This window comes from Sinocyclocheilus rhinocerous, unplaced genomic scaffold, assembly GCF_001515625.1.
Source record: "Sinocyclocheilus rhinocerous isolate Xijiao unplaced genomic scaffold, SAMN03320098_v1.1 scaffold402, whole genome shotgun sequence".
Classification (NCBI taxonomy): domain Eukaryota; kingdom Metazoa; phylum Chordata; class Actinopteri; order Cypriniformes; family Cyprinidae; genus Sinocyclocheilus; species Sinocyclocheilus rhinocerous.
In genome coordinates, this window is record NW_015626336.1 from 731,468 (window position 1) to 759,111 (window position 27,644).

General features: G+C 35.0%; 2 protein-coding genes across 2 annotated transcripts in view; both read left to right on the plus strand.

Annotated features, from left to right (window-relative positions):
- The window catches only part of LOC107711383 (uncharacterized), a 24,419-nt gene extending 16,516 nt beyond the window's left edge, over positions 1–7,903 (plus strand). Inside the window, exons 9-11 of the mRNA XM_016516373.1 lie at positions 591–654; positions 6,220–6,230; positions 7,791–7,903. Of these exons, the coding sequence (XP_016371859.1) occupies positions 591–654; positions 6,220–6,230; positions 7,791–7,903 (188 nt within the window). The remainder of the gene's footprint in view (positions 1–590; positions 655–6,219; positions 6,231–7,790) is intronic.
- Positions 7,904–12,115: 4,212 nt separating this feature from the next.
- LOC107711343 (disintegrin and metalloproteinase domain-containing protein 12-like) overlaps positions 12,116–27,644 on the plus strand; it is a 116,677-nt gene continuing 101,148 nt past the window's right edge. The window contains exons 1-2 of the mRNA XM_016516332.1: positions 12,116–12,342; positions 13,592–13,665. Of these exons, the coding sequence (XP_016371818.1) occupies positions 12,308–12,342; positions 13,592–13,665 (109 nt within the window). The 5' untranslated portion in view covers positions 12,116–12,307. The remainder of the gene's footprint in view (positions 12,343–13,591; positions 13,666–27,644) is intronic.

The following is a 27,644-nucleotide window of genomic DNA, read 5'->3' on the forward strand; positions in this document are numbered from 1 at the left end:
TATATATATAAACCAAACCCAAGTGGTTTAGCTGTATGTCTAGCTGCTGTAGTTTCTCTTCCTGTGCTCTAAATATCTAAAACCATCAAACCTGACCAGTAGGCTGGTTTAAGGGTTCTTAATTGTGATGAAATCACTGTATAACACATGGCCTCTCATTGTTTAATGCAGCGCACATACAGAATCTGAATGACTGTAAACATGGACAGCTGAATGCATAATCAGATTAGACAAAATATTACATAAACATGCAAAGGTATGTGTATAGCTTCAATAACAGCTGTTGGAAATCTGTGGCGCTTTTTGCATGCATAAATTCAATGTGGGCCTGATTATTCCTGTATTTCACTGCAGAGGACATATTGTAAACAGAAGGCTTGCTTCTTGTAATTTTTCTAAATGAGACTTAATTGTAGATTAATATTAAATAGGTGCACCACTTTATTTTCTGATTTTGGCGATCCATAACAAGTTGATGTTTGACCAACATTTAATCATAGATTCCACAGTTTCTTCAGTATAATTTTGTCATTAAATTAGTGTTTACCTGTGCAGAAACCCCATTTATTGTGTGTATATTTGTTCTGCAGAAAGCCTTGTGAAATCCAAAGACAGAAGCATCATGGGAAAGAGTCTACAGCTGCGGTCCAGGAGGTAAAGAACATGCCAGTTCCTGTTTTGAGAAACACCTTTCCTGCTTTATTTGTCTTTCAGTCACACACACACATCTTTCAGTCACAAACCTCATCCGATTAGATCTGGTCTCACTGTGCTTCCGAATTAAAGCTCCCTGATGCACGGCTGGATGGATTCTGCACGAATGAGTGCCCGTGTTCAGAAGTTTGATTTAAGCCGCCGATGTGGTGTATGACTGAATAAGCCTGTTATGTCAGATAACGGTGTAAATATTCAATGTTTGTTTCTTAATTCTGACTCTGATGTGTTCTGATCTCACAAAAGATCAATAGAAATATGATACATTCTTTTTCTTTTGATGAAACCTTTGCTTCTTGTTTCTTTTTTTATACATATACATATACATATATACGTATATAGATTTTAACCCAGTGAGATTTAGCAATGGGTGGGGCTACAAAGTGATGTCACAGCAATGTTATTTTAGTATTACTTATATACTATTATAGTTCTTATTAACATTTTGAATTAGCCTTTTTTATATTTTAGTTTTCATCTTTAGTAATTATGTGCTTTTGTTATCTGCTTTTAAATAATACAAATATGTAATTTATTTGAATGTTTTTTTTATTTGAGATAATAGGTAATAACTTATTTTTATTTCAGTTTTAGTTGTATTTCAATTTTGATTCATTTGTAATAAAAAGTTGGTCTGTTTAGTGCTATCTGGAAAAATAAATAAATAAATACATAAATAGGTATATATCAGCTTTCAGCTTTATTTCCATTAACAGATATGTTTTTGTTAATGATAATAATAGAAACGTTATCAACAAAAAAATAATAGAAACCAATAAAAAAAATGTCATGTTGTTTGTCACAGTTGATGGTTAGGACAAAAACTTTGAATGTACTTGGATAGATGGATAGATCCCAAACTTTTCTGTCAGTTAAACTCCTTTGACCTCAAATATTTCCTTGGAGTACCTCTGACATTTTACATTACTGTTTTAATATTATAACAACACATCTGCATATTCACAATTCTCTGATTTCGGTTAATGATCGCATGACATGCAGGAAAACAAATAAAATATCATTAATCCAATATTATAATATTGTATATAAATTAGTATAATATTTAAAGTGTTTGATTTAGATTTATTTTTATTTAAAATTATTGAAATAAATAATTTGTAATAAAAATGTAATTATTGATTACATTTTATTATTCACTAATTTTATATTTTTGTGATTCAATTGTTAGCTTTTCATCAACTGATGCACCCCAGTTTGGGAAACGCCCATTTATGTTGTTTGGTTATAAACTGTGTTCTCCACACACAACGGCATGACACTATTTTGAAAGTCTCTCAGTCTTCTGAAGGCTCAAGAGCAGACCTGAAACCCAAATCCGTCAGGGTCAGAGTCCAGTGTTGTGAGCATTAATATGAGACTGACCTGTGTCTGGCGTGTGTAATTATGCCGAGAGGGGTGAACTGTGTCAGATTTCTACTGACACCGCATTAAAGTGGGATTTTTCTGACGACATCCTGGGGTTAATTAAAACCTGTGGGCATTAGATTAAGGTGAATCATACCAGAGATGAAACAGAGCCGTGTGTGTGTGCCTGTTATATTACAGCTCATAGATGATTCCCAATACTTGATTCTGATTGTTAAAATATTTAATAAGTACCATAGTTTTAGACATGGTACTGTACTACCAAGATATTCTTTGAAGTAAAAAAATTAATCAAATCTGATAAATACTGATAGACCCCATTGTTAAAAAATATTTTTTATTATATATAATTTTACTTTATATTTAAAATAATATATATTTAATATATATTTATATACATATACAAGTCAGTGTACGTGTCATACTTTCTGGCCACCAGATGTCACTATAGGCCAGAATATCAGTGTAGGTTGCTCAGAAAATCACCAGAGACTATCTGAAACTGAGCCTTGACTTACTTAAATGTACTCATATATGCACAGAAATGTACATGTATTCTTCTCAGGTATTTTTGTCATGGCAACTATTTCAACAGTTTCATCATAAACTCTTTCATCAGTTACATCATAAGATAAGTTTTGATAGTATGTTGTTCTGAACACGGCTGAAGTTTCATCCTTTATTTATATGGTACATGTTCTAACATCATTATGTATTGATAACATTCAGTTATTGATGATAATGATGGTGGTGTGTGTATGAAGGTGTGCATGTGAGAGGCGAATAATAGGAAAATATTCTATGTGCAAACACGTGTGTGTGTGTGCTTGAATGCTCTCTGGTTGGCCGTGCTGTAAAGAGCTTCATTGTGCTGTGTGTGTATAGAGCCACTGTTCACAGGAATGAACACCCATCCACTGCCAATGAAACCACTGCACATGCACATGATAACACACACACACACACACACACACAAATATAGACAATAAAATCATTGCCAGCCAGTAAATGTGTGTGTCTGTCATGAGGCTGGACATTTTTCCAATATTCCCTCTCTGTTTCTCCCTTTCTTTTTATGGGTGATTCTTCAACATACGTCTGTTGAGATGAACATTCATCTCACATCCTGGAAAATCTGATCCTATCCTTGATCAAGTACATTTGGAAAATGTACTCACCCTCAGGCCATGAGTTCGTTTATTCATGGGAACAGATTTGTAGAAATGTAGCATTGCATCTCTTGCTCACCAATGGATCCTCTGCAGTGAATGGGTGCCGCCAGAATGAGAGTCCAAACAGCTGATAAAAACATCACAATAATCCACAAGTAATCCACACTAGTCCAGTCCATCAGTTAACATCTTGAGAAGTGAAAAGCTGCATGTTTGTAAGTAACAAATCTATCAAGATGTTTTTAAAGGGGTCATATGATGCTGCTAAAAAGAACATTATTTTGTGTATTTGGTGTAATGAAATGTGTTTATGCGGTTTAAGGTTAAAAAAACATTATTTTCCACATACTGTACATTATTGTTTCTCCTCTATGCCCCGCAAGCTCATCAGTCTGAAAAGCGAGGTGTGCTCTGATTGGCCAGCTATACAGTGCATTGTGATTGGCCGAATTCCTCAAGCGTGTGACGGAAATGTTACGCCCCTTACCATACTGTGATGCATTGAAATCGCATCATATGACCCCTTTAACTTCAAACCGTTGCTTCCAGCTAAATACGAGTCCATAATCCATAATAACACTTCCTCCAGTGAAAAAGTCAATCCCCTGTTGTAAAGCTGTTTTGGCTTGTAAACAGTGCTTGATCTGTGCAGATTTCTGTCCTGATTCAGACCCGATGACTTTTTCACTGGAGAAAGCAATATTAAAGATAGATGACTCATATTTTAGCCGGAAGCAACAGTTTGAAGTTAAAAACGTCTTAATGACGGATTTGTTTATTACAAACACGCAGACTTTGGCTTCATTCAATAGATGGACTGGAGTGGTGTGGATTACTTGTGGATTATTGTGATGTTTTTATCAGCTGTTTGGACTCTCATTCTGACGGCACCCATTCACTCCAGAGGAGCATCCATTGCTGAGCAAGTGATGTAATGATACATTTCTCCAAATCTGATGAAGAAACAAACTCATCTACATCTTGGATGACCTGAGGGTGTGGACATTTTCAGCAAATTTTCATTTTTGAGTAAAGTATTCCTTTAACACATGTTACAGAAGGGAAAGTCTTGGTGGGGAATAGAGACATTTTTTGCAAACTGAACCTTTCAACACTCATGAGAAACAGTAGATGCTACAATTAGATGCTATAACAGTAGATGCTACAATTCCTTAAAACTACAATGATTGCTTTTTTTATGCAGCATTTGTTCTTTAAAGCACCCTATGGGATAAAAGAAATCACCCAGACATCTAGTATTAATTATGATCTGTTTCGACAAAAACATTTGGTGTGTCCAACTCTTGCTGACCACAAATGATGGACGTTTGGAATAAAACTGACCAAAGGCTTTTTATTTATTCTTTTTTTTTTTGCAGAAACTTCTGGAACAGATTTTGCAGAGGGGAGGAAATCACTGACACCGCCTTGGACTCGTGCTTCTTCTCACTCCACAGTTCTCATGCTGGCCCTTGAAAAATATGACATGACATTAGTTATAAACGTTATGGAATAGTTCCTTCCAGAACGAATGTGCCTCAAACATGGACTGCAGCCTCATTTCTGTGGCTCTGGATTACATCTTCTCTCTCTATACATACATTACTGGTTAAAAATTTGGAATAATTAAGGTTTTTAATGTTACGTCTCTTATGTTCAGCTAGGCTGCATTTATTTGCTCAAAAATACAGTAAAAAAATTTTTACTGTATATTTATATTTATCACAATTTAAAATAACTTTTTTCCAATTAAATATATTTTAACATGTAATTTATTCCTGTGATACAAAGCTGAATTTTCAGCATCATTACTCCAGTCTTCAGTGTCACATGATCCTTCAGAAATCATACTAATATACTGATTTGCTGCTCAAGAAACATTTATGATTATTATCCATGTTGAAAACAGTGTTTGCTGCTTCATATTTCATAGAAACTTTGCATTTTTCAGTCCTACAGATTCTCGACAGTATCACATGGCAAACACAGGGCATCAGGAGTGTCTTTTGGCTTCTCAGAGATGCTACAGTTGCCTATAGACAGATTGTTTGCCCTTTCTGTGCCTCTATCCCTGTCATATTATATTATGTAAGAGACACAACATAAAAGAGCACATTACGGCTCCGGTCCTCATCGCTAAAAGCCTAAAATCCAACATTTGAAGACATTCTTATAACATGAAGGACCTGATCCCGCTCTCAGCCTTGAAGTCGTAGGTTCGGCGGGCTCATTATGACATCAGTAGCCTTCCTCTGTCCGTGTCTCTCCGAACCATTAGCCGGGAGCAAAAGGAATTTGACCTCGTCTGAATAGGAATGCATCACTAATGGAGCCGAGTGCTTGCGCGGGGTGAAAGAGGCTTTTGTCCTCTCTCCAAATGAGCCAAGACTGTCCCACATGTGCCTGCTTAGACGGGACATGACTGTGCAATAGTCGAGTTATAAACTGAAGCCTTGCAGTAAAACTTGATTCGATAGACTTATTATTATGTCCTGTTATTGTGTTTGGTATTTTAACTATTACTTTTTAAAATCAAAAGACTGGGCCAGAAGATGTGGAGTAATGTAGCTTTCTTTGTGTGTATTCAATAAGATTATGCATTTTAGGCCAGACATTACACAAGTACAGAAATGTATGTGCAAATGCTCAACCAAGGACAAATTATCCCTGTAAGTCCCTAAGGAAAGTCATTTCACTCTTTGTAACACTATTTCAGTCATGCAAGTAACAGCTTTTATTTCTTTGAATGGGGAAACATCAAATTCGTCGAAGCAATGCAGCAAACTTACTATTAAAATTTCATATTTGAAATCGCCAATGAAATCTGACAACTGTCTAAATTTTTTCGTAAGTAATGTAAATGTGTACTGTCTTTGTATATCTAAAGCCTTTGCTGAAGTCTTTGGTACAATACAATTGTCTGTGTATGTTATATTTGCATTTACAGGTTACTCAAGGGTGCGCTAGAATTTTAGAAGATGTTATTCAGGTAAATAGCCATAAATATGGCATAGCCTATGTTGGCTTTACAGACCGTTTTTAATGTTTTATGCCTGAGATTAACAAACTTTTTCTAAACTGAATCTGTTTGATCTAAAACATTATAAATTATAGATATTATAAATAGTAAATCTATAATTGCTTGAAGTCCCCCTGATATTTTAATAATTTAACAACACAGTTCTCTAATGACTGACAGTTATGGAACTAAACAAATAGCCTAAAATATTTAATTTTTGATTGTTTTTATTTTTTATTATGTTTTATTAATTTACATTTTAATTAACAATAACTATTAACTTTTCATAAACTCAAAAATCCCTGCATTTTGGGAAACCCTTTTAAGTTTTTATTGTGAAATTTCTGTTTACATTTTAATTTTAGGTAAAGTTTTAGTAATTTTTACTATGTTTTTAACATTATTATTTTTTTAATATGATAATTTTTATTAATTTTATTTTCAGTTTTAGTTATTTTAGTACATCAAGTTAAACCAAATAAAAAAGTTTTTTATTTATTTATTTTATTTTATTTTCATTTCATTTTATTTAACTAACTTGTTTAAATCAAAATGTTTCACAGGTTATATATGCATTCCCTAGTTCATAAGATGCAATGCAGTGGCCAAAGAGATCCATCTGATGTATAGGTACAGAAAACAGTGCAGACAAAACGCAAGAACGTTTCCTGCTCGAACAGCCCCCGAGAGTCTCCATTTACATGCCAGTGTTGACAATTCAGCTTTGTGCTTAAAAAAAAAAAAACATGTTTTATGCCTTCTTATTTTCCTGTTAAACCTTTAGCTCAAATCTCAGAGCAGATTTTGTCTTTGAGGCCAACTACATTTAGAGTCTTTTCCTAATGTCATGCCGAATATTTATGTGTTTTTGCAAGAGGGCTTTTCTCAGTATTCTGGGCTTTGAGTTTGATGCTAATAAAAATGACAGAATCCTAAAAGCACAGTCCTAAATAACAGGAAAACTAATACATTTCGGCTGGATGGATGGATGAATATTGCTCTTGAGAAACTTCTTCTGGCCTCGGATGAAGAGCCGTGATGAATCATAGCGGGATGTTGATTACTACAGCAAAAATACTGACCTAGAATCAGAGCGAACCACGTAAACCCATAAATCGCCTTTTCTCTGAGAATTATTGTGGTTCCTTAGATACAAAAGGGTTTTACAAACTTTTAAAAATGACATGCTGAATGAGCAATAGGATTTTCAAAGGCATTCGTGAAACTAGAAACCCTGTTGTCTGGGATTGTAAAGTCTGTTCTGATGGACCCGATCACCCCTGCTGAGGTGCGTACCTGGAGAAATGTGAACCAGACCCCTTCTTCGATAGCAGAACTGAAGGATTACTTCATCAGGTGAAATGGAGACACCACAGGTAATCGATCATAAAGCATTTCTTGTTTTTTTCCCACTGCAGTGAATGGATGGCACAGGTGAAAGCGTGCAGTGAAGTTTATTGGACATGTATATGGTGAACACTGACCTTGCTTTATCACAGGAGCTCGTCTGGAGTCTGTTTCACACCTGAAGATAGCTGGTACATTGACCCTGGGACGGGACATCAATCCCAGACCTCTGAATTACGTCAACAAAGACCTCGGGGGCCCATGAGGGCCATTCTAGCAAATGGGTCCTTTTGTGTTCCTCATTAACATATGAGTAAGTAATGACTTGGAGGATTTTTACTATGGGCTGCTACAGGCATTTCCCTAAAAACCCGAAAATCTAGTAACTTTATGTTAATTTATATAATTTATTTGATGCTTTTGTTGGGTTCTCATAATTATGTTTTAACCCTGTTATCAGGACTGTTTTGTAAAATCGATCAGTCACTGGATTACTTAAAACAATGCTATATATATATATATATATAAAATCATTATTATTTTTTGCTGCTGTTGTTATTACAGCTAAATATTATATTTATTATCATTAACTAAAGCCATAACCATAAAATACTTTTGTTTTTAGAATTAATAATAAAATAAATAACTTAAACTTTAAGTGAAATATGTAAAACAAATTATTTTATTTAATCTAGTTGCCAGTGCAACATTTCTCATTTTCATTTAGTTTAACTTGCACTAAAATAACTAAACATAAACTGAAGAAAAATTAAAAACTATATGGACATATAAAAAAAACGAATAAAAATGACAAAAACACAACAAAATAATAATAACTAAAAAAAATGATGAAAAAATGCTAAAACTAAAAATAATTCAAAATTTTAACAAAAAACTAATATTATTTAAATTATACTAAAATGTATATGTGTGAAATTATTATTCATTCATTTAATTTTGGATAATTATTGCAATTTATTAACATTATATTGATAATTATAGCAATAATTTATAATTTATTTTGTCTATGAAGAAATACATTTAAATCCTTATAAATCACCTTTTTGAAATGTGAAATACTCCTGTTTCAGAGTGACCCATGAACAATTCATCAAAATAATCCTGGTGGACATGAAATACATTAAGTACCGGTAATATCATTATTCTGACTTATTCTTTCACTCTGACACTCATTCATGCATAAATACTTAAAGGGGTCATATGATGCTGCTAAAAAGAACATTATTTTGTGTATTTGGTGTAATGAAATGTGTTTATGCGGTTTAAAGTTTAAAAAACACATTATTTTCCACATACTGTACATTATTGTTTCTCCTCTATGCCCCGCCTTTCTGAAACGCGCCGATTTTTACAAAGCTCATCGGTCTGAAAAAGCGAGGTGTGCTCTGATTGGCCAGCTATCCAATGCATTGTGATTGGCCGAATACCTCAAGCGTGTGACAGAAATGTTAAATGTTTTCGCTTTCACAACGAAAACACAGCGGCCTAGCATGAGGGGAAGCCCCGGCTTAGCGTGCGCTGAGGCCGGGATAGAGTGAGCTGAGGCAGGGGGCTTGAGAACGGCGCGGCCGGCGATTTCGACGAGGAAAACTTGAAATCGCATCATATGACCCCTTTAATTAAATCATTCTTTAAAGCCAATCGCTGTCTAAATGGAGGTTCTATGTTAAAGTCTGTTTCTTTTCTCCAGCTATGGGACAATCTTTGAGACGAGGACGTGTTTCAAATGGATTTCTGCTGTCTCTTGAAGTTGGATCCATTCCTGTCTGCTCTTTTGAAATCGAGGCAATGCAAGAACAGAATGATTAAATAAAATACAAAGTATTTTGCTCTTTCAAAATGAGGTTTCACTCATGCCGAATATGGCTACAAACCGAACGCTGTTGATGTTCTTATTGTGCTCGGATCTCTCCTGCATGTGCAGTCTGAGCTTCCTTCCGTGTTCTTTATTTGTTTCAGCTTTTAAATAATGCACAGGTTCATCATGGATGTGTGGTGGTTTCACACCTGCATTATTGCTCTTGTGCTGCAGTAAATCTCAGTGCAGTAGTATTGCACCAGCATGCACTGGACATGAAGACTCAACTCTGTGGTATAAACAGAGTAGAGCATTTGCATTATTAATTTACTTTACTGATATCATGAGAGGTCACAAGAGGACAACCACAAAACTTAAAATAAGTAACCACATCTATGGGGGGAGCCACGGATCGAACTGATCAATAAGCGGTTTGTTGCCCTTTCAACTCACTCTTTAAATGTCTTTTCCATATAAGATATAATGTTTACCAGAGTCATAAATCTCACAACATACTTTTGTTATCTTCAGGTAATTTGGAAAACACTTCACAATGACTTTCATTTATAACATCTATATAACATCTATAACATTATATAATGCTTAAAGGTCAATTAATGCACATTATAATACAAATGTTATGGAACACAAATTCATATTGTGTCTAAATGTACTACATAAAAAATATATTTAAAAAATGCCAAGTTCTTCCATGAAACTCTAGATGACCTTACTGCTTTACATTTAAATGGCTCGTTAGTATTTTGCAGTGCTCTTTCAGAGTACCTCTGAATCCCTCCATCTTCCCCAGCTCCACCTGTATAGATCATTATTTTATATGCTATTTGTGCAGCAGCAGCATGTCTTAAATATTGACAGCACTGTATCGCTGTATGCATTGGCAGTAGCAAGTTCCTGTACTTGCTTGCAGCAGCATCAGCAATAATCTACAACTACAGCAATAACCAACAGCAGCAGCAATTCAGCAGCAGCAGCAGCGTATCTATTCCGCCAAGACCAAATGCATTAACATTGTCATATCCATTACATTGCTAAAATCTTCTGAGTTGTTACGATAGAAATAAATTATATATATTTTTTTAAAAAATATATATATTTAATAGTTATATATTTTAATATATATATTTAAATTATGTAATGAATGAATGATTGAATTTATTTTATCTCGGATCTCTCCTGCATGTGCAGTCTGAGCTTCCTTCCGTGTTCTTTATTTGTTTCAGCTTTTAAATAATGCACAGGTTCATCATGGATGTGTGGTGGTTTCACACCTGCATTATTGCTCTTGTGCTGCAGTAAATCTCAGTGCAGTAGTATTGCACCAGCATGCACTGGACATGAAGACTCAACTCTGTGGTATAAACAGAGTAGAGCATTTGCATTATTAATTTACTTTACTGATATCATGAGAGGTCACAAGAGGACAACCACAAAACTTAAAATAAGTAACCACATCTATGGGGGGAGCCACGGATCGAACTGATCAATAAGCGGTTTGTTGCCCTTTCAACTCACTCTTTAAATGTCTTTTCCATATAAGATATAATGTTTACCAGAGTCATAAATCTCACAACATACTTTTGTTATCTTCAGGTAATTTGGAAAACACTTCACAATGACTTTCATTTATAACATCTATATAACATCTATAACATTATATAATGCTTAAAGGTCAATTAATGCACATTATAATACAAATGTTATGGAACACAAATTCATATTGTGTCTAAATGTACTACATAAAAAATATATTTAAAAAATGCCAAGTTCTTCCATGAAACTCTAGATGACCTTACTGCTTTACATTTAAATGGCTCGTTAGTATTTTGCAGTGCTCTTTCAGAGTACCTCTGAATCCCTCCATCTTCCCCAGCTCCACCTGTATAGATCATTATTTTATATGCTATTTGTGCAGCAGCAGCATGTCTTAAATATTGACAGCACTGTATCGCTGTATGCATTGGCAGTAGCAAGTTCCTGTACTTGCTTGCAGCAGCATCAGCAATAATCTACAACTACAGCAATAACCAACAGCAGCAGCAATTCAGCAGCAGCAGCAGCGTATCTATTCCGCCAAGACCAAATGCATTAACATTGTCATATCCATTACATTGCTAAAATCTTCTGAGTTGTTACGATAGAAATAAATTATATATATTTTTTTAAAAAATATATATATTTAATAGTTATATATTTTAATATATATATTTAAATTATGTAATGAATGAATGATTGAATTTATTTTATTTTATACAATTTATTTATTTTATATTTATTTATTTCATTTATTTATTTACTTAAACATTCCGTATTTAAAAAAAAGCTTTTCTACTCAAAATTTGTGGTAAAAAAGAGCAGGTTTCAAAAAGTGACAACTTACCCCCATATATTGTGGCTGCATGACCCGTTACATAAATAAACTGAATCTTTTTTTGCCCCTGAGCAACACTGGAAATGTCCATACTCTTTTTTTAAAATCAAGATAACCTTGTAACCTGGGCAAGGATCGTCTGTTGAGCCTTCCTATTATTGTTTGTTAGCGAATGTTAATGAACGTTGTTGTAAACTGTTACCGCCGTGTCTGGTCTTTTCTCATCCAAAAATAAGAGGCGTCAAGACACACACACACACACACACACACACACACACGCGCCGTTTCATATTGGCTCGTGCGCTCATGGAAAGCTGATGTGTGGCGCGCTCTGAGAGTCTCTCACATTTCAGGAAGTGTCGGAAGTCCTCAGCTGCTGTCCGTCTGTCCTGCTCTATATTATGGTCGCGCAGCCGTGATCCGCGTGGATCGTTGGTGTGGATCTCCGGTGGGGCACCATGTCCACCCGGTACAGCCCGAGGCGTGCGCTCCTGCCCGCGGTCTGCGCGCATGTTGTGTCCGTGCTGACTGTCTGCTGCGCCGGGGGGCTCTTTACAGCCGGTAAGACACATTTTACTAGAATTGCTTTGTGCACTTTCAACTTTCAAATGACTGTGCGGCTGCGGCTCAAAACCTAGTACGCTGCCTACTTAGTCAAACAGCATCTTTGGGCATCATCGGCACGCAAAAGTCAAACTGCACAGTTGTTTATTTAAAACACGGTTTCTACCTGATCTGACACTTAAATCCAAATGTTTTGATTTGCACAGGTAATTTAGATGAAGTAGCTTGCATTTAGGTTACTTGGCATAAAACATTGTAGTTTGTGTTTTAGGAACAGACCGAGTCTCTTGTTCTCAGAGCAGCACAACTGATGAATGGTGGACAGTTTGTATTAAGAACATGCTGTGATGTTTCTCCAGAACAGCTTCTTTGAGAGATATCTGTGCTTAATTGAGGCATTAACAGAACATCTGTGGTTTCATGGTGGTTTTTATTGTCATAACTTGGTTTATCAATACACTATTTGGCGACCAGATGATGATCATTGTGAGTTGATTATAATGATTTCACAAATACAGCTGAATGTGAGGGAATCTCACAAAACCTGCTCAAGTCATACTTAAAGCTAAATATTTTTTCTTTAAATAAAATTAAAAAAAATTATTTTATTTTGGACCATTGAGAAATTTGATTGATTGATTGATTCCTGCAGGAAAATGTTGTTTTGGAAAAATATGATTGATTAATTCATTGACTCAAGAAAATGAAGGTTATTTTTCGGACAAAGATTTATTTATTTGTTTATTTATTGCATTGTGTGCATTATTTTTGAGAACATTTTGCCTATTTTCCTACTACATTCTCGTTACATTTTTATTACTGTGATTCCAATAATGGTATATGCATTTTTTTTAAATTGTAGAGAATGTATACATCATGTTACTATTTTTGTACTACCTTTTATTTATGCTATTTTTTAAAATACATTTAAAAAAAATTACAGCATACTTTGTGTAATATGGTATAAAATTACGCTATTACAGTAATTAGGATGTAATGAGAATAATCAATGTGAATAATGGCATTTAATATATATATATATATATATATATATATATATATAATCTCACCATACTCAGATGCATTACACAAATGAGAATTGTTGGGGTAAATATGTGTAATTGACATAAAAATAATACAGATTCAATTCAGTATGAGACTAACAGCCCGAGGCGTGCGCTCCTGCCCGCGGTCTGCGCGCATGTTGTGTCCGTGCTGACTGTCTGCTGCGCCGGGAGCATGTTTACAGCCGGTAAGAGCAAATTTCCTATAACTGCTTTGTGCACTTACAACTTTCACATGACTGTGTGGCTGCGGCTCAAAAACTAGTACGCTGCCTACTTAGTTCAAACAGCATTTTTGGGCATCACGGGCGCGCAAAAGTCAAACTGCACAGTTGTTATTTAAAACACGGGCTTTACCTGATATGACCCTTAAATTAGCCTTGAACTCAAATCTTTTGATTTTGACATGTCATTTAGATGAAGTAACTTGCATTGAAGTTAATTGGCATAAAACATTACAGTTTGTGTTTTAGGAACAGATTGAGTCTCTTTTTCTCAGAGCAGCACAACTAATGCACGTCGGACAGTTTGTATGAAGAACATGCTCAGAACAGCTTCTTTGGGAGATGTTTGTGCTTTATTGATAGAGGCATTAACAGAACATCTGTGGTTTGCTGGTGGTTTTTATTGTCATAACTTGTAGTTTGTCAATACACTATTTGGTGACAAGATGATGATCATTGTGATTTGATTATAATGATTTCTTATTTATGTATTTATTTGACCAATGACAATTTGATTGATTGATTGATTGATTACTGCAGGAACATTAAGCTGTTTTGGAAAAATATGATTTGATTGATTGATTTTGAAACCCAAGAAAATTAAGGTTATTTTAGGACCAAGATTTATTTACTTTTTATGTACATTTTCCTCCTACATTCTCATTACAATGATGTAATAATAGTATATGCATATAGAGAATGAATACATTGTTACTATTTTTTGTACTTTTATTTATGCTATTTTTTTAAATAAATAAAAACCATTACAGCATACTTTGTGTAATATTGTATAAAATTACAGTAATGATGATCTAATGATAATAACCATGAAAATAATGCCATTAAAATATGTATTAAAAAATCTCTAAATGCCCAGATGCATTATAGTAATGAGAATTGTTGGAGCAAATATGCTTAATTGTTATAAAAATTAATGCCATAATGCAAAATTCCTTGTGCAAATATTGTTTTTCTCAAAATTTGGGGATAAGATATGACCTGGGTTTGGTTGTGTGGTATTCACCCATGTAGAGTTTGGGTCGATTATTCTAAGGAGACAAAACCTGAACAAATGAGGCTTTTCTTTCTCTCTCTCTCTGTCTCTGAACACATCATCATTGGTAAAGTGCTCTTAATTAACACAGAAAACAATCAGTCTCTCTTCGCCTCCTGATGCTAAATGTATTTGTGTGCGAGTGATGATTATGTTATTGTGTGCTTTGCTGAGTTAATTGCATGTCGACGATCATTAATAGTTCAAAGCTCATTCATCATGGAGCCGGTAAGTGATATGAAATGAGACTCCGTGCGGGTTTGGTGGACGCAGTCACAGTGATTATATGATGAGAGCACTAATGAAACAAACGTGCTGCATGCAACTCTGACAGATTTGATAAATGACACAGCGTTACAGCGACATGGTGCTTGATCAGCCACAGATACTCTCATTAAATCAGAGAGCTTATACAAAACAGGTGTGCTGGAGGGAGGAGGAGATGTGGAGCTTCATACCGTATAATTAGTTAACACTGGAGAAATGTAGTATTACATCACTTTCTCACCAATGGATCCTCTGCAGTGAATGGGTGCCGTCAGAATGAGAGTCCAAACAGCTGATAAAAACATCACAATAATCCACAAGTAATCCACACCAGTCCAGTCCACCAATTAACATCTTGTGAAGTGAAAAGCTGTGTGTTTGTAAGAAACAAATCCATCAGTAAGGTTTTTTAACTTTAAACCATTCATGAAGTACAAGTCCATAATCCATAATAACAGTGAAAAAGTCGCCTCATCTGAATCAGGAGAGAAATATACACAGATCAACACTGTTCACAAGCCAAAACAGCTCTAAACAAGTACGTGGATGGATTTTGATGTCAGTGGACAACAGGAGATGAACTTTTTCACTGGAGGAAGCGTTATAATGTATTATGGACTCGTATTGTAGCCAGAAGTGATGGTTTAAAGTTTAAACGTGTAAATGATGGATTTGTTTATAACAAACACACAGCTTTTCAATTCACAAGATGTTAACTGGTGGACTGGAGTGGTGTGGATTACTTGTGGATTATTGTGATTTTTTTTATCAGCTGTTTGGACTCTCATTCTGACGGCACCCATTCACTGCATAGGATCCACTGGTGAGCAAATGATGCAATGCTGCATTTCTCCAAATCTGATGAAGAAACAAACTCATCTGCATAATGGATTGCCTGAGGGTGAGAATGATTTCAGCATTGAGCTATTCCTTTAATGATGTTCCTCAACAGCAATGTTCCCTTGCTGAGCAAAACTTTTCTCTATTGGATGGACATTTCGGCCACCTGAGCAAAAACATTCTTTATACCAGATCTGTACAACGCACATACAAGAAAAGTGTGCACCATTTAACTTTAATGTGCTATTTATATTTGATTTGAACCTTGATGTTACTAAATGATGTACATTTTAGGCTACCTGAGAAAACATTTTTACAGTATAATACACTGCCGTTCAAAGGTTTGGGATCAGTACAATTTTTTAAAGAAGTTTCTCATGCTCATCAAGGCTGTATCTATTTGATAAAAAATACTGAATATTATTTCACAAAATAATATTGTGAAATATTGCAATTTAAAATAAAAGTTTTCTATTTTAATATACTTTAAAATATAATTTATTCCTGTGAAGCAAAGCTGAATTTTCAGCATCATTACTCCAGTCTTCAGTGTCACATGATCCTTCAGAAATCATTCTAATATGCTGATTTATAATTAATGTTGGAAACAGTTATGCTGCTTAATATTTTTTGGGACCAGTGATATTTTTTCAGGATTCTTTGATAAATAAAAAGTTAAAAAGAACAGTGTTTATTAAAAATAGAAATTTTGTGTTACAATAGACCTATACACTACTATTCAAAAGTTTGGGGTCAGTATTTTTTCTTTCTTTTTTTAAAAAGAAATTAATACTTTTATTCAGCAAGGATGTGTTAAATGGATAAAAAGTGATAGTAAAGACTTATATTGTTAGAAAAGACTTCTATTTTAAATAAATGCTGTTCTTTTTAACTTTTTGTTCATCAAAGAATCCAAGAAAAAAGTATCACAGATTCCAAAAAAATATTAAGCAGCACAACAGTTTCAACACTGCTAATAAATAATAGATAATAAATGAATCAGAATATTAGAATGATTTCTGAAGGATCATGTGACACTGAAGACTGGAGTAATGATGCTGAAAATCCAGCTGTGCTTCACGGGAATAAATTATATTTTAAAGTATATTAAAATAGGAAACCAATATTAGAAATTGCAATAATATTTCACAATATTACTGTTTTTTTCTGTATTTTTGATCAAACAAATTCAGCCTTTATGAGCATAAGTGACTCCATTAAAAAAACAAGGTCAATTATTTATTAGGTTTAAATAATATAGGCCTAACATAATATAATATAATATCAAAACAAACTGAAGCATTTAAACTGAGATCTGTAAGTTAAATATTTTCAAAAAACGTGAACGTGAATTCTTCTTTAGCTATCTAAACATCCCTATGAAGTACAGTTTGCACAATACACCTGTGTGTGACTGTAAATGTCTCTGAGTTTTGTTACCGTTCTGTGTCCATCATCTGCTCTTTCCAGCACTTAATCAAGCCACTCTTCTTTAATACATGAGGACGTTTTATTTCACATGTCATTGCGTTTGCGCTGGCTCTCGATTTGAGCTTTTTCAACTCTATAGCGGTTTACCCGAGCATTGCAATTATTTAGTTTTTACTAGAAAACAATCAAATGGCTTTCCCAACTCATTTTTGCGTGTGCGCAGCCAAGGTGGAGGGAACATTGCTCAACAATTATTTTATATTAAACAAAACTATTATTGGTTGCATAACTTTTGTTGTTTATGTTATACTGTAAAAAATGCTTTCTGAGATGAGAATTGTTTCTACACCAAATGTGTTTTTAGTGTACGTTTAAAAAGTATGTTTTGATTCTCAAGAACCGCTCCAATCGATTTAGATCAATAATTCTTGATCTCAAGAATTATTCTATTTTTGTTTGATTCATTAAAAAGAACAGTCTTGTAGTCATTTGTGAGTCATTAAAGGGAGACATAGACAAGGAAGGGCAGAGGAACCCAGTAAGATGAGTGTGGAAAGATGTGAGGTGGAAGTCAAGAGAAAGAACAGAGAGGAAGACACGATGAAGAGAGACTAGCCCGTCACAGTGGGGTGTAAAACCAGAAACCATTGATGTGACAACAAGGTTACCGAGACACGCGATCAAAGCCGTGCCGATCCCCAACATGTGTTAGAGAGAGGATGTCGACTACTGCGAGTGAACACTGTCCCTGAGTCTGCTACAAATGATCCCGTTCCCTCCAGACGCAGCATGTGGGAAAACCAGAGTTCATTGCCACTTCTGTGAGTGTGTTGGCATATTTGAAGTTAGAGTTCAGCAGAAGATGAAAACTCTCATCATTTGCTCACCCTCATGTCATTACAAATGTGCCTGGTTTGCTTTCTTCTGTGGAACACAAAAGCAGATGTTTTGCAAAAGGTACAGAGTGCTCTTTTATTTTTTATAATGGGTTGTCAAGCTCAAATATGAGGGAAATATTATAGAAATAGCCCAATATTTTGTGCACTAATGAAATTAATACTTTTATTCAGCAAGGATGCATTAAATTGATCAAAAGCAACAGTAAAGACATATTACAATAGATTTCAAATAAATGCTATTCTCTTGAACTTTCTATTCATCAAAGAATGCTGAAAATCATGGTTTCCACAAACATATTCGGCAGCACAACTGTTTCAACACTGATAATAATCAGAAATGTTTCTTGAGCAGCAAATCGGCATATTAGAATGATTTCTGAAGGATCGTGTGACACTGAAGACTGGTGTTATGATGCTGAAAATTCACAGGAATAAATTACATTTTAACATATATTCAAATAGAAAATGTTGCCCTTTTTACTGTATTTTTGATCAAATCAGTGAAGCCTAGGGTTGTGACGGTGAGGAAATTTTCCCACCGGTTAATCGACGTGTGACAACACCGATAATACCGGTATCACCGTGGGGGCGGGGGCTTTTCCTTGCTTTCCTTCACTTTTAAATAGCTTGCAAAAGCGGCGCACGCATTTTACTTTCACTTTCGAATTAGCGGCAATTCGGCGTCAATTGCTTGAATGCAACAACAAAATACAACGTCAAACTCACTTTAGCCTATATATAAAACATATAAAAAAAATCTAAATGACAGTCGGGGTCGGTGCTGCGGTGGGCAAGTGACGTAACCGGTGTTGCGGCTTAACAACGGTATCACCGTCAGCACCGTCTATCACGGCAAGCCTAGTGCAGCCTTGGTGAGCATAACTTCCAAAAACATTGAAAAATCTTCAAACTTCTTGTGATAGTGTGTATAATATTATAAGCACTAAGCCTTTTGAAGTCGAATGATAGTTTTCTAGAAGGAAAAGACCAAAATATGAATCATTATTCACTGAATATATTCCTTGTAGCTCTATCACATTCACAGTTTTAAATGCATCATGTTTCCAACAGTCACATGACGGGTAAAAACCGATAGCGCACAATGTCAGAAGTCTGGAAACATTGTTGTATAAACTATGCTTTATGCTTTTTTGACGTGCACATTTATTGCATGGACAACAAAAGTTTCACAGAAGAAAGAACATCTATTTTGGGGTGAACTGTACCTTTAAGATTTTCATGCACTCGCTTCCTCTGGAGAAGAAACACAGCAACTTATCTTCCCACAATTCCCCCCTGGTGTGAAACACGCCGCGTCGGTGACAGGAAGTGGTTACCTGGCTGCCGTCGTTAAAGGCTAATGAGTGAGTTTATCAGAACAGGTGCCTCCCCGCGGTCTCACGAGGGCCGAATGCATCCGCGTGGCTGTTTTCAGAGTCCAGCATGTGGTCCTGCATAAAGGCCGCTGGAGGCGGAAAATGACTGGAAATCTTTAATGGTGTGGTTTTATGAGCAGGCGTCTGCAGAGATTGTACGATCAGTTGTTAAATGAGTGAGGGTCACAGAGATGCCGTTCAGAAGCATCTGTTATTTTGCATTATTAAAGTTAACAGGAAATCTAAACTGACCCTATTTGCTTACGTAATGCACATTCCTAGTCTTGTTGTGCATAATTCATCAGTGCATATTATTCATCGTCAACCAATATGTTGTTTATTTTAATAGCCAGTGTAGATGCTGATATCTAGAGAGCAGAGAGGCCAGTGGCTGCGTATCAGTTAGTGATTGAGAATCAGATTATATTTGCCAATTTTCAGTTTGTCTGCACTGGCTGATAGTTATTGCCACAAGCTGTTTAACAATATTTTAGCAAGTTTGTTTCCATTCTGATGTGAAACATCCACTTTTAACTCTCTTGATGAAATAAATCCCTTATTTCCCATTGAATATCAATATTAAATAAGAAAAGCACTATTGTTCAAAAGATTGGGGTCAGTAAGACTTTTTTTTGAAGGAAATTAACACTTTTATGAAGCAAAGATGGATTAAAATGATCAAAAGCGACAGTAAAGATATTCATAATGTTACAAAAGATTTCCGTTTCAAATAAATTGTTATTTTGAACTTTTTAGTTTGTCAAAGAATCCTGATAATCACTGTTTCCACAAACATATGAAGCAGCACAACTGTTTTCAACATTGATCATAATCAGAAATGCATCTTGAGCAGCAAATCAGCATATTAGAATGATTTCTGAAGGATCATGTGACACTGAAGACTGGAGAAATTATGCTGAAAATTCAGCTTTGCATCACAGGAATAAATTACATTTTAACCAATATTAAAATGGAAAACTGGTATTTGAAGTTGTAATAGTATTTCACAATATTATTGATTTTACTGTATTTTTCATCAATTAAATACAGCCTTGGTGAGTGACTGGTGAGCATAAGCAACTTCTTTCAAAAATGTTCAAAAATCTTACCAACCAAAATATTAAATGGTAGTATATGTCCCATTATAGGTAAAATGGGTAAAACTGCAATTTTATGTTGGTTTAAAAGGTTTTTTGATGTGTTATAGGTCCTTCAGATCAGTTTGTGTCTCTAATTATCATCTGGATCTTTATTTTTGGGTGAACTGTTCCTTTAAGAGTGTATGGCATGTCAAACCTTTAGAACAGAAGTTTTTGTGTTTTGTGTCTAAGCTTAGACTTTCCATTCAAGAAACTTCTGATTTGATTTATGGTAGGACATCCACTTTCCTTATGTTTAATCATATTTTCAGTCGCAAGTGGCAGTGGCAAAATGCATTCTGAATCATTTCATTTAGAGTTTAGCATTCGTTCTGTCCCCTGGTGTTCTTTTATAAACAAGGACCGTTTCAGGCGTACAGTACGTTAATGGTCCGAGAGAGCAATCGCTCATCCGCTCTGCCAGAAATGATCGTGCAGAGCTGAAAACAGCAGAATGGCATTGAGTATCTGCTGGTGAACGCATGATGGCCAGAGAGAGTTTCAGGCGAACCGGCAGCTGTTCATACGCCACTGGACCGTTGAGAGAGAGAAAGCAAGAGACACCCTGGAAAAACAGACCATTGAGGGCGTGGGGGGTTAATGAAAGACAGACGGAGAGGAGAAGAGAGAGAGACAGATCCTGCGCAGTGACAGACAGTTGCAAACACTGCAGAAGACTTCTGCACGCATGAGAGAGAAAGAGAGCGGTCAGACGTTTAAACTCAACTGACCCCATCCAGAACCTTTCACCCTCTCAATATGAAAGGCAGAGGCGATTATGTTCTCAATAAAGCTCAACAGTGGCCGCCCACCTCTTCAACAGCCCTGCTTTTCTCGTTCATTTTCTCCACAGGGAATTCAGAGGCTTAAAGCTCTGAGATGAATCACTATATTTCAGCTGCTAAATGAATAAGTGTAAATGCTCATACTTTAATTTGAAGTTAAATTAAAGTATTTGGGGAAAAATGACAAAGGTACAAAACTGTTTGCAATGCATATACTGTTTATTTCAGTTATGCATTTGGCAAGCGCTTTTATCCAAATAGAATTTTATTGCATTCAAGGTTTGCATTTAATCAGTTGCATGCATTATCTGTGAATCGAACCCATGACCTTGTTGCTAGTACCATGACTGAGCTACAGAAAAGCCATGAAGTTAATTAAAAATAGATGAATATTGTTCTTAAGTCCTTGATTAACGATTAACATAGCAAAATATTGTAATCTATTCAAATGTATAAGTAACTTGGGATTATAGGATTATAGGACTGAGCAGTTGTTGCTGAGGAATTTGGTAATTAAGCATTTTTGTAGAAATGAAGAAGAAATGTTGATTTGTGGTTTCTACAGAAGCATATCATAACTGAAGTAGGTCTGTGTTGAATGGTTTATACATTGTTGATTAAAAATAAAAAGTAAAAGTAAAAGAGAAGTAAAAGTCATTTTTTTCCCACTTGAAAGTGGAGAGTCGGCGTGAAATCATAACAGATTTTATTTCATTAATTCTTAATGCATTTTTATTTGTTAATTTATTTCATCAATCATCAAAGCAAATTATTTTAAATATAAAAATAGTGTTTGACTTTTGATTTGATCTCTTTTGATCTTCTCCTTCTTATAGAACAATCAGTGTCATATTCTGTAAAAAATAATTTATTAGTATTTTTATTGTGATTATTAAATCAAAATATTCAACAATATTATTGTAGTGTAAAATAAAAGCTCAAATATTTATATTAAAAAAAATGAAATAAAAAATAATTATAAAAATTGTTATATAGCACAACTAATTAAAATTATACTGTTTATTTCATTCATTATGACAATGTAGGCTAAAATAAAATTTTATTTTTATTTATATTGTCTATAGAATAAAACAACAACAACAATAATAATAATAATAATAATTATTATTATTATTATTATTATTGCAGATTTAAAACTGAATGTAAAACATGTAAAAACAGAATGGAACACAGTGTCAAATTTGGTAAATTCAGTCAAGTTTTACTACTTTTTTCACTGAAATTTTTCATGAGTCTCTGAACCCTACTTTGAACCCCCTGTTTTACAGCACCATTAACACGTCTTTAAATGACTTCCTTAAAGGTGTGAAGACTCTTCAGATCACACTGACCTTTAGTAGCCAATAAGTGTCCATTTGTCTCCATTATATGCTCCACTGCGATTTAAACTCAACAACTGTCATTGTTGGAATAAACATTTAGTTGCATCTAACTCAGACAAACTGGATGGAAATAATTGCACTTCATTCCAGATTTTTCTGGTTTGAGTTTCAAGATGTAGCTGTGGTGTCCTTGATGTGGGGAAGGGAGGCCTGTGATGTGATGAATCATGTAGTTTGTGTGTGTTCACCCTTCATTAGAGACCGTCTGTGGAATTAAACGCCCTCATACGACGTCTGCCATATTTTGAAGAAGGATCGGTCTCATCTGCCACATCACACCTGAGCTGAGCCTTCTGGCTTCCTCGAGCCGTCCGTGAGGATGTGTCTGGAACCATGGATCATTGGGCCCTGTGATGCCGAGGTTTAGGTGGTCTCAGGGGGTCTTCATGCACGAGTGCAGCTCACGGCGTTCACAGGTGTGACCGCGGAGCCGGTGCAGGTGATCCATCATGGACTGTGAGAGTAAGCTTTATCCAGTGCATGACCAGTCCGTCATGTGTGGCCTTCAACATCTTAATAGAGCAGTTGCACAGCAGGGACAAAGTAATGCACGACAGACCCCCTGAAATCATTTTCTGACTTTTAGTCCATGTGTTTTAGGCTAATATGCTAGTGCACTCCTAAAAGCAGCAGATATATGCATGTAAAACCTACAGTCTTTTAGGGCCTCATGATTTTGGGGGAAAAAGACATTGCTGTACTTTGGTTTTCTGTGACATGAAAAAATACAGGAATTTTTATAACTTAGATTACTTAAATTTGATTTGGGTGATTTTGTGAATCTGCATAGAACATAAAAATAATTGTAAAAAAAAAGAAAAAAAAAAGAAGACTTTTTTGTGTGAACCATCCTTTTAGGGCTGAACAATTTGTGACAAATTTTATTCTTTTTTTATTATTTACATCTTAAACCTGTTACAATATAATCATAATTAAAAAATAATATGACTATAAAATAATATTAACTTAAAACATATTTTTCTATTGTGGTTTATTTTTAAATCAAAATATTAAACAAAATAATAAATATATTGTATCAATACTATTGTAGTATAAAATTTAAAGAGTATTTAATATTAATATATAGAATTCAAGTATTTAATAACAATAATTTTATAGCACATTTATAAAATTCCAATAGTACTATTTATGTCTTAATTACTTCTTAATTTTGGTATTAATTAATTAATTAATTATGAATGCAACCTGCGTCCATCTAGCAAGTGGCAAATAATAATTTGTAGCAAGTATGATGCATGCATGATCTTTCAATAGATTGCTTATATATTGCTATATTTGGAAATAATTACTCATTCTAGAATTATTTGTTATAATATTATCTGTTTTAAATCAAAATAATTAATCTGATATGTACCATCTCAGCTTTCTTTCAAAGGAAACACAGGAACAAAAACTGTGATGGCTTTTTTTATGGAGTGATGCAAGTGAACATTGCTTAAACTTGAACTATGAAACAATGAATTGATTTTTCTCAATCTTACTGTTGAAAAGACATCAGTGCTTGGCATATGGGTTCTGTATGCATTTTGAAAAAGCAAATGTATCGGGTTGATTCTGTAGAGATGATGTCATGATGTGTTGACCATGTGACCTGGCCTGGTCTAAAGGTCACGTGAGGTTCTCGGTGTGGTTCTGGCTCCTCTCAATGGGCATATGCTGCTGGATCCGTGTGCCAAGTGCAGGTGGCTCTGGCGCTCTCAGATGTCCAGCAAGCCCACCGGACCTCCTGCCAAAACCCCCTGATAACTTCTTCTGTGTGTACAGTCAGTAGATTTCCGAAGGTATGAAGTTTAGTGATCGACCAATACATATTCCCAAGGCTGATATATCAGCTAACATTTTATATTATCTGTCTTTTTTTTTTTTCATTTTTAGCATAGGCCAAATAAGGGATTTTGGTTGTTTGGCTGATGTGTCAGAAGTGGGAATGATTTTTGACAGCGTGCAGGGCTTTTATTTTGACAGCTCAGAGAACGCCAGTCTCCATTAGTTTACTGTCTCTGATTAAATAATAAATGAGATAGAACGGTCAAACAAGGAAAGTAAACATTATACAAATGCACAAGTGACAAATTTCCTTGATTTTTTTTAAACAGTGCTGCTTTAGATCCAGTTGGCCACTATGTCATAATCACTCTGTACTGTATGTAAAATTTGCTCTACCTTCTTTTTATTTGATAAAATATGATTCAGATTGCACACGGATTTACCAGATTGTTTCATTTTTATTTTATTTATTTTAACAATAATTTTTTTTATTTGTGAAAGAAACTATACTAGGTTACAGAATTGAAAAAGTAGCTAAATTTGATAGTTGATTTACTGTTTTATTTTTTAATCGAGTTAAAATTATTATTTTTTAATAAGAATTTTCAAACTATTTCTAATTGAGTAAATATTATGTAAAATAAATTTACATTTAATTTTAGCATTTGTTGTACATGTGTGTATCATTGTGCGATATCATTGGCTTTATTTCAGCCATTGGCCACGCTACTCTCTTAGATATCGGCATCGGCCATCAAAAAAATCAATATCGCTTGACCACTAATGAAGTTCAGTAAGTGTGCTGCATTAAGATTTTGCGCTTAATTTTCACATTAACATTCTCATGTTTAATTTGTTTGTTGAAAATCCTGTTTCACACCATATTTTAAAAGTAAAATGGGTTGTTAATGCTATTGTATGTTGACTTTAAAGGCACAATTCACCTAAAAATGACAATTCTGTCTATTTATAAAAAAAAAAGATCATTTAAATAATGCTGGTAACCAAACAGTTGGTGGAAGCCATTGACTTCCATAGTATAATGGAAGTCAATGGCTACCGTCAACTGTTTGGTTACCAACATTCTTCAAAATATCTTCTTTTGTGTTCAACAGAAGAAAGAAACTCATATAGGTTTGGAACAAGTGGGGGGTGAGTAAATGAAGACAGAATTTTCATTTTTGGGTGAACTGTCTCTTTAAGTGCCCAGGAAGTCCATTTAGGATCTGAGTATGGAAACTCTCGTCATGGTGACATGGACGCACAGCTGTGAACTTTAAATGGGGCTGCGGAGGCCTACTCTTCCTCTGCCTCTTGTCTGAGCATGTGGCACATATGTGAAACAGCTGGCATATGCTAAAATTACATGCATATGCACTGTATAACATGAATGACTAGTACAAGTCACTCTCTCTCTCTCACACAAAACAGGTTCTTGATAAGAAATGCTCAGAATCAGCGGGCACAGAGTTCACACTGACCGGCCAGCAGGGGGCGTCTCATTCACTGCATCCCGCCCGGGGACGTCAACATGTCCTGCTCAAAGGGAACGTGTATGAAGGACATCAGCTCTCTCTGCTCTGTTCTTTCTGATCTACTGGCAATTTGTATTTTGCATGGTGTAGCACTTTTACGGAAGCTCTGAAGAGCATGCGTGAGTTTTAAAGTTTTGACATGATAAAAGTTGGAACAGAAAAAGTATTTTTTCCTGTCTTGATGCCATAGGAGACACTTATTCTTTCTGAAACATCTATATTTTGGTTCTTCAAAGATCTTATAGCTTTTTTTTTGCATTAACAGGCGCTGATCTGAAGAACCTCTAATGTTACATCAAGAGCATTTTAAGATCAACATGAAACATTTTCAAGCCTTTTTACTTCTGCAATCTGATGCATTTCTGAGCAAAACAAGATATTCAATAAGAAAAAATAGGACAGAGCTTGATTTGGTTCAGCAGGATTGCTGGGACTGTGAAAAGTGGATGTTACGTACTAGAATTGAGCCTTGAGGGAACTTGAAAGTTATGTTGATGAATGATTTTGAAGGCGAACATTTTTCTTTTTGAAATGATGTGCACTAGTTGTGCACAATAAGACCAATAGTATATATTAAGCCTAAAAAAGTCCTAAAATGTGTGTTCCTGGTCAAAAACAACCAACTTTTAAAAAAAATTGCTTGTAAATATCTCATTATGCTATATTATCATTAGATCTTGGATTCAGTCTTTTTGTTTTCTTTCAGTTTGGACAGGTTTCGTATTTATTTTTTGGAACTGATTGATCATAGGCCTCATTGATCTGAGCATATGAACCTCAGTTTTTGAGTGAAAAAAAGCATCAATTGTGGATAATTTTGGCATTGTTCACTCGAAAACTGAGGTGCATAAACTCAATAAGGCCTACATCAACTCTTGTGCTTCTGATTCTCTCTCAGTTGAAGTATAGGCTGTTGTAAGAGTAACGTAGGCTGAACTCCTCTGAGTGTTTCTGTACAGGACCCTGATGTCACCAGCGGGACATCAGTGTTTGTTTAGTGTCTTGCAGGCTGAGCTGTTTGAACTGGAGTTCAGCCAAAATAAACACTCACACCACAATCACAATGAGGAGTGGGACGTTAATGAGATAAGAACGATGTTCGGAGATGATGTTTAAAGCTCTTCTGCAAAGTCAGCATCACTCTAACTGTCTCTCATACTGAAGGCTGAGATTTGAACAATCCAATTTAAATTGTTTTAAGAATGGTTTGAAACTCCAATTCAGTTTCTGAATTTGAAAAGAGGTGGCAGACAGGATGCAGAATTGCATTTTGAAGTAGAAATGCAAGCGAAGCTTATCAAGACAAACTATAAATTATGAACCATTGGCTTCACAAAGCATTTGGCAGTTTGGAGCAAAGTGTAAACGTTTTCAAGTTTGAGCGTTTATAAGCCTGATGGATGGATGTGATGAAGTGATTCATTAG